Source organism: Phoca vitulina, unplaced genomic scaffold (genome assembly GCF_004348235.1).
Source record: "Phoca vitulina isolate PV1807 unplaced genomic scaffold, GSC_HSeal_1.0 scaffold15, whole genome shotgun sequence".
In the NCBI taxonomy this organism is placed as follows: Eukaryota; Metazoa; Chordata; class Mammalia; order Carnivora; family Phocidae; genus Phoca; species Phoca vitulina.
Genome location: NW_022589718.1, coordinates 4,802,873 through 4,814,208, shown reverse-complemented (window position 1 = coordinate 4,814,208; position 11,336 = coordinate 4,802,873). Strand labels below are relative to the sequence as shown.

Here is an 11,336-nt window from a genome sequence, read left to right as displayed (position 1 = left end):
TCTTCTTCTTCTTCTTCTTCTTCTTCTTCTTCTTCTTCTTCTTCTTCAAAATATCTCCAATGGAGAACAAGAACTTGGGACTTCTTAGTGCACCATTTTATTGATGCCACTCTCCAGATTATTTTTTCAGTATTTGGTAAAATCTTCTTGTCATTCTGTCTCTGGTGTAGGGTAAACATGATCATTTAAAGCCTATGTGCTTGGTCACTCATGGCCAGTGAAGGAATACTGGCTTTAATTTTTGGTTAGTTTTGTGGAATCACATTGTCTCATATTTTGTGAACCTAAAAATAATTTTTACTTTGTCTCTGGTACAGCCATGTGTTCTTTTTAAAGAATATGTGTACATAATTCATTTTATTCCTTATTTTAATTTCTCTATACAAGAAGATTTCTACAGAATCTAATTCTACCATAGTGAAAGGAATAAGAAGCTGCATCATTTGTCTTATCTCCAGCCAAATTTTTAAAGATATGTTTCAAAGACTTTGATGAAGAACCATTGTTTTCTTTATATTGTTATTATATGGTGATAAATAACTTCTGTGGTTTTGTAGCTAGCTTCCCACTTTTGATAGTGTTTTCCCCTAGCCTTTCTGCATTGCACAACAGAAATAATCATGTTCAAGCAAGAGAAAACAAAATCCATTGCACAAACAGAATACTCATAATACCAACAATCTCTTTTTGACTTTTTTCTCTCTGGTTCATAGAATTTATTTAATGGCTCTGAGAGTTAAGTTTATCTTCTTCTGGACAACAGCTCTGCAAATTATATATTTAACTTCTCTGTCAAGTGCTAGCTAGATGTTAAGACATCATTTTAACAGAACACACATATTTCTAACTATAGCAACACTGGTCTATATCTAGAGCTAGAACTTTTATACCATTACCACAACCCCTCAGAATAACCTGGCCATGTATTTATCATCAGTATATTTCCTTCTTAGTCTTAAACAGACGTATGGGTTGCCAAAGTTATCAAACACCTTTAATGATATATTTTTCCATATATAGTAATGTTTAGCAAAACTTATTTGAGCAGACTCATTCTCTGGCTTTAACAATTAGTATATTATGGGAGCGCCTCGGTGGCTCAGTCAGTTAAACATCTGACTCTTGGTTTCAGCTCAGGTCATGATTTCAGAATCATGAGATTGGCCCCACCTTGGGCTCTACACTGAGTGTGGAGTCTTGTCCCTCTCTCTCCCTCTCTGCCCTTTCCCCTGCTCTCTCTCTCTCTAAAACAAACAAATAAATAAAATCTTAAAAAATAGTATATGATGATCATATATTTTTAAGAGGAAATAATCCCAAAGAAATATTGACAATATTATTTAGAGAACATTTTTATAAAAACAATATATCCAATTACATGTTCTTTGGTTTACCATGTCACTCAGAGCTTTTCCATGAGGGCAGTAAATTTTTAATCTTTTAAAAAAAATATGAAGCATAGTTGAAAGAAGTGGGAAGAAGTTTCAAAAAATAATTTCTATACTTTGAGCTTTCTGCTTAACTTTCCTTACCTCATTTGGTTGTACCACCACCAAGTGTTAGATAAGCCAGAAACCTTGGTGTCATTGATCTGTTTTTTTTTTTCATCCTCCATATAAAATCCATAATTATAATTCAGTGGATTAAACTTCTAAACTATATTTCAAATACAACCATGGATCTTCCTTACACCACAGTCACTCAGTTTCACTATATGGTTATCATTTTCCTCTACTACTATAATGGTATCTTAATTCGTCTGTACATTTTCTCTTGCCCTTTCAATCCTCTTTTCTAAAACCTACTTTTATCAATTTTCCATCTTCCAATAAAATCTCTAAATACAACCAATTGCTTGTAAGTTATAGGCTGACTTTCTGCTTAAGAGTGTAGGGCCCCACACAATTCTGCCATAACAATTTTTATCACATCACATCTGGCCTTTTTACTTGTGTATTTCTATATCTTTCATTGCAATATGAAAAATATGAGATTTTTTTTAGTTCACTGGTGTGTTTTCAGGGCAGGCACATTATAGGACTCAATTAGTGAATTAATGATTGAATTGTTCTTCTCTGTGTAGCAGCTATGCTGCTGCCAATATTTCTCAAATTCCTATACTATCTTTCAGTGTAGAGTCATTTTAAATATTATTTCTTTTCCTATAAGTACTTTTTCTTTCATTTCTATTCTTTTTTAAGGATTTATTTACTTATTTGTTTATTTTAGGGGGAGGGACAGAGGGAGAGAGAAATTCAAGCAGACTCCACACTGAGCATGAATCCTGATGCAGGGCTTGATATCACAACCTTGAGATCAAACCTGAGCTGAAACCAAGAGTCAGACACTTAACCAACTGTGCTACTTAGGCACCCCTCATTTCTATTCTTGACTAAGTCCTGTTCAACATCCAGACTTGATAAGAAGGTTAAAACTGTTCTCACATATCAGATAAATTCCCTGTACTTTATTCTTTCATTAAACTTTATTATAGTATTTGTGACATGTTTATCTTCACTTTTATTTATTTCATGTCTGTACCTTTTATCCCAGTATAAGAAAGGAAGATACTTTTGTTGTTTTCTTTACTATCAGATAATCAGAGTCCCATCTAGTGCTGGAAACATAGTAACACTATAAATTAATCACTTAGTGTATTAACACTTATTGCTAAATGGATATCTCTTATGTCAGAATAATATAGAATTCTTTTAGTGAAATGTAAAATACAGATGTTATTTCAGTTAATTTATTTTGGCTTACTTTCATTTTAGGTTTGCAGGAATAAAGAATGTGTAGATGCTGCATACTTGAATTATGATTGTACTCCAAGAAAATGCAATCAACAGGGTGTAAGTACCAGTAATATGATGTGAGGATAGAAATCATTGAGAATAATCCTACAAAGCAAGCACATAACAACACACACACACACACACACACACACACACACACACACACACACACATTTATATACTCATAAAACACATAAGAAGATTTGCCTTATTTGACCTAAGTATTATTTTAAAATTCTACTGGAACACAAATAGTTATAGCTACCTATCTCATAAGGTGATATTTCTCCTGGTTTCAGATATGCAATAATAAAAAGAACTGTCATTGTAACCCCTCATATTTACCTCCTAATTGCCAAACTAGTGATGATGCATGGATTGGTGGGAGTATTGACAGTGGCAATTTTCCACCTGTAGCTGGCTTAGCCAGTTCTGGTAAGTATTAATAGCAAATTGAAAACATAACTAAAACAATATTTTAATTTATTAAATTTAATAAAATAAATAACCTTTTATTTATTTGTCTATCAATCCATATTTAGATTATGTATGGGCATCAAATAATAAGACATATAAAGCTAGTTTATGTTTTACTGTAGAGAGTAATATAATATATGTAATATATATTATAAATAAGATATATCAGTAAGGTCCAGGCAGTAAAATAGAAATCACTTTAGTCTTTCACACAGAAGGAAATCAATATAAGGCATCAGCTAACACATAATGGCAGAGTTGAAAGCCAATCAGAGAATCTTGAGGCAACACAAGAATCCACTACCACTTCTTAGGTCTAGAAGGACAATGAAAAGAGGTGGTATTACTAGAACCAGAATCTGAGGCACCTTCATGACCTGACCTGTATGGTCAGGGCTACATAACAGGATCTAAATCATAGGGAGAGGTACTGACCAGCATGAGGTGGAGGCATAGAGCATATGCAGCCACTATGGGAGATGCTGCAGAGGCAAGGGGATAAATACAATGAATATTTCATTATTCTGACCCTCCAAATGTTATCCAATTATTCCTATTGGCCAAATATAACTAGACATCCAAAGTAGCTTCCTACAATTTTTTGTCCAAAGAGTGATGGGTTTTGCTTAGGGCCAGACTTTATATAAAAACCTAAATTTATGATAACTAAAGCAGATTTTGAGCACACACATATCATTTCAAGTTGACCTTAGTGATGTAATTGATCAATAAAATGTATAGAAGTGAGATTCTGACTGAGTCTTTTAGAATACTAATTCTTGCAACTCCTATTATTGGAACACTCATTCTGTTGAAAATCGTCTTCCTTATTTGAAATTTGAATACACTGAGACACAAAATACAAATTCCCAAATTCATGACACACAAAATGAACAAAATTAAATGATTGTTTTAAATTACTATATTTGGGGATGCCTAGGTAGCTCAGTCTGCCTTTGGCTCAGGTCATGATCAAGTCCGCATAGGGTTCCTTGCTCAGTGGGAGCCTGCTTCTCCCTCTGCCTACTTCTCCCTCTGCCTGCCACTCCCCCTGCTTGTGTGCTCTCTCTCTGACAAATAAATAAATAAAATCTTAAAAATATAAATTACTACATTTGGGAGAAGTTTCCTGCACATCTTACATCTCTCTCTCTCTTTCTCATATATATATATATGAAAACATTTTTGTTTGTGTGTATTCTATTCTATATATATAATAGAAAACAACTTGGTAATCAGATGGTATATTTATATAAAAAGAATCTAAGATGTGGCATTAGCTTTGGAACTGAATGGTGCACAGAAGGTAGAAAGACCTCTAAGAAATTGTTGAAGGCTTTTAGTATATTGTTGAAATTGTCTTGAGAATACTGTTGGTGAGCAATCCAAAGACAGCTTAAAAACATGTTATTAGAAGTTGGAGAAATAAGGACATTTATTATGAAGTGGTAAATTGTCATCACTGCTGCCGGTGGTAATGTGGAAAATAGAATTCGTTGGTTCTTGTCAGCAAGATTTCCAGGTAGATTGTAAAGATTTCCAGTAGGTGATTTAAGTAACCTATGATAAAACATGAGAAGACAGAAATAATTAATGAAAAATATTTCAGTTCTCAAGTAAAATGTAGATCAAATACAAAAGACAGGATTTGGGGGTTTTGGGGTTTCATTTTTGTTTAGTTTGAAAATAAAACATTCTTATCCCTAGACTCTCTTCCAGCAAAACATTCTTATTGTAAAAAATGGTTAAAAACTAAATTTGAGCTATTGAACAATAAAATTTGACCTCAGTTAAAAATTAAATCAAGCATGTGACTGTAAGACCCTTTTTTTAAAAAAACCTCAGAAAAGTAGTGATGCATTTTATACATCTTAATCTATGCAAAAGGTCTTCTAAGTGTTGTAGTAGAATGCTTCTAAAATCTCTCAAACAATAAGGCTATGAAGAATCTTAAATCAGTTATCCCATAGCAGCCTCACCAAGGTCCAGTATAGAAAAAGGCTTATCTCAAAATGATTTGTGGACATGGTCTTTGATTAATGGGGTGTATTTTTTATTTGACACACAATAAACCCACACATTTTAAAGGAATTGTATCAACTCAACTAAAAGTAATCAAGATAGTACATAAGCTATTTGAGTCCCAATTATGTATGGGCAAGAAGCAAGGCTGATAAAGCTATTCAGTTGTAAAAAATGACTATTCCTTTTGGAAAAGGATAGATATAGATAGATAGATGATATAGATATAATGAAATATTACTCAGCCATAAAAAAGGATGAAATCTTGTAATTTGCAATGATGTGGATGGAGGATGGAGCTAGAGTGTGTAATACTAAGTGAAATAAATTAGAGAAAGACAAATACCATATGATTTACTCATATGTTGAATTTAAGAAACAAAACAGATGAACATAGGGGAAGGGGGAAAAATAGAAGAAGGCAAACCCTAAGAGACTCTTTTTTTTTTTTTTTTTAAGAGATTCTTAACTATAGAGCAAAAACTGAGGGTTTGCTGGAGGGAAGGTGCATGGGGGATGGTCTAAATGGGTGATGGGTATTTAGGATGGCACTTGTGTTGAGCACTGGCTATTATATGTAATTGATGAATCACAAAATTCTACTCCTGAAACCACTATTACACTCTATGTTAACTAACTAAACTTTAAGTAAAAACTTGAAACAAACAAACAAAAACAAAAGTCAGTAATATTGCTATATAATAGCAGCAGTAAAAGGAAATCAACTTAAAATTAGTACCATTTACAATACTATTAAAATATAAATTTTAGGAATAAATTTAACAAAGTATGTCTAATACTTTTACACTGAAACTAAAACAGAAATGCAAACAGATGTTAAACAAAAATAAGTGGAGAAATATGGCATAATTACCTATTAGAAGGTTTATTATTGCTAAGATGTCAATTGTAACAAAATTTATAGATTAAAAAACCCAATCATAAAAGCATGTAACTTTTTATATATTAACAACTTGATTCTAAAATATTTGTAAAAGTGCTCAGAATAGCCAAAAAAAACAAAAAACAAAAAACCTGAAAAAGAACAACAAAGAAGGACGTCTTAGCCCACTTGCTTTATATTGAATTTACTATATTATAGATTTAGCATATAGTTACATTAATGAAGACAGTGTGGCACTGGTAAATATATCCATTGTTATATGGTTAATCAATTTTTCAAGAAAAATACAGATATTTCGATGAAGGAGGAAAATCAGTTCAAAACATTGTACTGTAACAATTGAATATCCAAATAAAATCAAATGACCCTTAAAATCTTAACTTACTTAACAGTTTATATGAAGTAAATCGTAAATCTGAACATATAAATTAAAACTATATATCTTCTTGAAAGAAGCAGAGAAATTTCCACATGACCTTGGAATAAGCAATAATTTCTTAGATAAGACATGAAAATACATATCAATGCAATCAATGAAAGGTACTTTGGACCTCATGAAAATTTTACAACATGTACAGTATTTCTTACTAAAAATAGGGTATTGAGAAAAATCGTTCTTTACAGGGGTCACACTTTCTTTTCATCTATATTATCAAACTGTCCTGAAAAGAAACTATGAAATAAAGGTCCTCAATAACAAAGCAAAGGACTATTATGGAAGTTAGAAATATTTTGGAGGGTACTTATGCTGTAACTTATCTACTTCATTTAAAAACATGTGAATTATAAAATTATAAAAGTTAAAAATTTTTATGCTGATAGTCATATTAAAATGTAGAAATGTCTTTATTATATTCCTGGTAATTGCTTTTAAATCATTGATGTTTTCTCTCCTAGAAAGAAGCTACATTGAGAATGTTTACCATTCCAAACCTACAAGATGGCCATTTTTCTTACTCATTCCTTTTATTATTATTCTCTGTGTACTGATTATCACACTGGTAAAAGTTTATTTCCAAAGAAAAAAATGGAGAACTGAGGAGTATACAAGCGATGAGTATATTGATTTCATATTTAAGATTCATTACTTTTATAATTTGTTGGCATATATATGACTTATTAATAAATAACATTATCATGATGTAACTAATAATTCAGAATTAAAATTTATATTTATATTAAAATATAATACTCAATATATTAATAATTAGTATAATGTATAACAAACAGAATTTTTTCAAAAGTCAGCAATTTTAATCTTTATAACAACTTGAACTCTGTTGGGGTAAAATTAAGTGGAAATGATTTCTAGTTAATGTTTATCTACCTCCTTTTATTTTTTATCTTAATTATTAAATATGTATAAACATTATTACTTTATTCTTTAATATTTATATATTTCAAAGTATTTTTTGAATATTATTTTATTAAAAGAAAGCAGAGAAATCTAAAAAATATTCTTTTAGGCAGTTAAATAACTTAAGCAACTAGAGGTAGAGAAGATTAAAAGTCAATAAATAATAGACTGAAAAATATAGATTATAGTCAAACTAATCTTCAGAAAAAAATAAAATAAATAGTTTTTCATTAAAAAACCTTAGAAGCATTGGGGCATCTGGGTGGCTCAGTCATTAAGCGTCTGCCTTCAGCTCAGGTTATGATCCCAGCCTCCTGAGATCAAGGCCCGCATAGGGCTCTCTGCTCAGGGGAAGCCTGCTTCTCCCTCTCCCACTCCCCCAACTTGTGTTCCCTCTCTGGCTGTGTCTCTCTCTGTCAAATAAATAAATAAAATCTTTAAAAAAAAACAAAAACAAAACCAGGAAGCCTGCTTCTCCCTCTCCCACTCCCCACCACTTCTGTTCCCTCTCTCGCTGTGTCTCTCTCTGTCAAAAAAATAAATAAATCTTTAAAAAATAAAAAACAAAAACCAAACAAAAAAACCTTAGAAGCATCTGAAAATATGCTTCAGAAATAAAAATAATATTAAAATTGGTTTACTTTTCTTCAGGGAAATTGCTATAAAATAATTTCTGCTTTTGAATTTTATATCTGTGCTATTCATTTTATTTAACATAAAGTAAATTTATTAAAATATTTAAAGTTGATAAGATAATATCAGTTAAGAGGGAATACATTTCATAGAAATGTTTTGAAAAGTTTATGTAAAATTGCTGAAATAATATGAGTGTGTGAAATAGTTAACATAATTCAACATTAAAGGAATATTCGTATGTTGGATGACTTTATTGTGGAAAAACTGATATCAAATATCTTTGAGGGAAAAAGCTAGTAAAATTAATAGAAATGAATATGGCAGAAGATGAATGACAAGAAAGGTTAAATCTATTTAGCTAATGTTATGAATATGAAAATTATGAAATCATTTTTAGGTAAACATATTACTGTGTTTTTTCTCATGTTAGTCTTGATTACTAGTTGAGAGGTGTTCTCAGCGGCAAGATATTCTCAAGTAGTGGCTGGTCTCAGATCCTAAATAGGAAGTCAAAGTTGTTTCAATATTGATAGTGTATACAGAGTTTTGTAGAACAAAGAAAATATAATTTTAAGTGATTATATTTATTTTGAAACATATAGGCAACTTGAAAGTGAGAGTGGACCTAAAGAGTAGCCAGGAAAACAGAATCCATCATATCACAGTGAGTATAAAATAGTTTAAGGATGAAAGGGAGAGACAGAGAAATAGCAAAAATTTAATGTATTAGATAAATGTAAATAATATATTTATTAATGATGGCAGTCATATAGCTGCATATAATAAAATTGAGCTGGAAAATATTTTTCAATATTGCAAACTAGATCATAGGCACAGTAAACTATAAATGACTTTTCAATTTGCCATTTAAAAACTTCTCTACAGTGTAATCTTTTAAATTTTTTCTAATAATGTTTAATCCTTTAGCATTTGTTTGTTCAGAAGTTGGTTAAAAATAAATTATGTGATAGAACTCTTATAATTAGAGTAACCTCATGCTATTTGTTGAATTTGCCATTTTTAATTTGATTGGTCAAACAGGTAACTTTTTCCCCTTTTATTTATTCTTCCAGAGTAATTATCTTCGATGGACAGGAAAAATGGAAAAAACAAAACAAAAACAAAACAAAACTACATGCAATGCCTGATTGTCTGGGATTCAAAACCTGCATATTACGATTATGATAGACAAGAAAAGATAGAAGATTTCTAATATAACATAAATATAATATACATTTATATTTATATATAAAATTCCACAGATGAATTATTTGTAAGAAATACATGCTTATGAGTTTTTATATTACATATCTCTTATTTGTAAAGTTATCTAATACTAATTGTTAGTATGCACTAACTCTGTTATCAGTAGGCATGAGATAAAGAAATTTTATAATATAATAAATATAATACCATGATTAAAGCTCACTGTTATATTTTAAATTGCAATGCCAGGTAGTTATGTTATAGTCAGGTCTGTTACCAATCAAAAAACAATGATCCTAAGATTTGGAAAAAATTCTCAATTATATGCTGCCCACAAAAGACACAACTCAGTTATGTAAAGGTTCAAGGTAAAGGATGGAAAGATATATGCTATGGAACTTTGTACAAAAACTTTATACAAAAAAAAGCTTGATAGACTTTAACACTGAAAGCATTCATAGAGATAAAAATATATCATAATGCAAGGGGTTATTCTTTTTTTAAAGATTTTATTTATTTGAGAGAGAGAGCTCATGAGCAGGGGTGAGGGGCAGAAGGAGAGGGAGAAGGCTCCCTGCAGCAGGGAGCCTGACAGACTTGATTCCAGGACCATGGGACCATGACCTGAGCTGAAGGCAGATGCTTAACCGACTGAGCCACCCAGGTGCCCACAAAGGGTTATTCTTAAAAGAATATAATATAAATATAATATGAAAATTATATTATATAAATATAATATAAAAATAATACAAATGCATTAGTCAGGGTTCTCCAAAGAAACAGAACCAATAGGATATCAATGATTGATAATTAGATGATAGAGAGAGAGATGATAGGTGATAGATAAATGAGAAGATTTGTTATGGGAATTGGCTCACATGTTTATGGGGGCCAAGAAGTCTCATGATCTGCCATGTGGAAGCTGGAGAGCCAGGAAAGCTGGTGGTGTAATTTAGTATGGATCTAAAGCCCTGAGGCTTGGAAAGCCAATGGTGTGAGTTAAGGTTTGAGTTCAAAATCTGAGAACCAGGAGTTCCAATGGGTGTCCAAGGGCAGGAGAAGTTAGATGTCTTAGCTCAAGTAGAGAGCAGATTCATCTTTTCTCCACCTTTTTTTTTTTTTTTAATCTATTTAAGTCCTCAACAGATGGATAATGCCTACTCCCATCGGTGAGGGTAAATCTTCTTCACTCAATCTTCTGATTAAAATACTAATCTCTTCCAGAGACACACTCACAGACACAATGAGAAATAATGATTTATCAGATTTCTGGTGATCCATAAGTTGACATATAAAATTAGCCATCACAATCTACCCCTGCTCAACTTGCACTCATACACTTATTCTTCAAATAAATGTCATAACTCTGTTTAATGTGTTATAAGTATCCTGCATACAAACAAAAATGCATTAATCCCTTCCCCAGAAAAGGAAATAAAATCCTTAAGTGATGTTTACTCTTCTCCTGATATCCTTTAACTTAAATACTATGATGTAAAATCAATAATACTTAAAATATTGATATAAATTCAGGGAATAAGAGAGGAAAGAAAGCTACTTGCTCAAGATATGTATATATACACACAAATGTATTTATAACAAAATGAGGAAATACTCATGACATTACAGTCCTCATTTTTGTAACTGGTCATATTGCTGTAGCTGGTATTTGCAACTACTTTCTACTACCCATTCTGTTTTCCTTGTGACCTGAGCAAGCACCTGGGCTGGGTTGGTGATCCAAACCTTCACTTCTGAAGGGTCTGGACCATTAGTAGTCCTGTCATTTTAGTTTTCTATTGACTTTAATTACAGGGCATGGTAATACTAAGAGACATCCTAAAATATCTTCCAATTTCCTTCTCAAGGAATCATTGTTGTATTTTCTGATGAAAGCATTCCTCCCTCTGGGACTAAGAGCTCTAGGCCAACACACCAT

General features: G+C 31.5%; 1 protein-coding gene across 1 annotated transcript in view; it reads left to right on the top strand.

The window, feature by feature from the left end:
* The window catches only part of ADAM2 (ADAM metallopeptidase domain 2), a 140,941-nt gene extending 132,114 nt beyond the window's left edge, over positions 1–8,827 (top strand). Inside the window, exons 17-20 of the mRNA XM_032413357.1 lie at positions 2,775–2,852; positions 3,095–3,224; positions 7,096–7,255; positions 8,794–8,827. Coding sequence (XP_032269248.1) covers positions 2,775–2,852; positions 3,095–3,224; positions 7,096–7,255; positions 8,794–8,827 — 402 coding nt within the window. The remainder of the gene's footprint in view (positions 1–2,774; positions 2,853–3,094; positions 3,225–7,095; positions 7,256–8,793) is intronic.
* Positions 8,828–11,336: the final 2,509 nt, after the last annotated feature.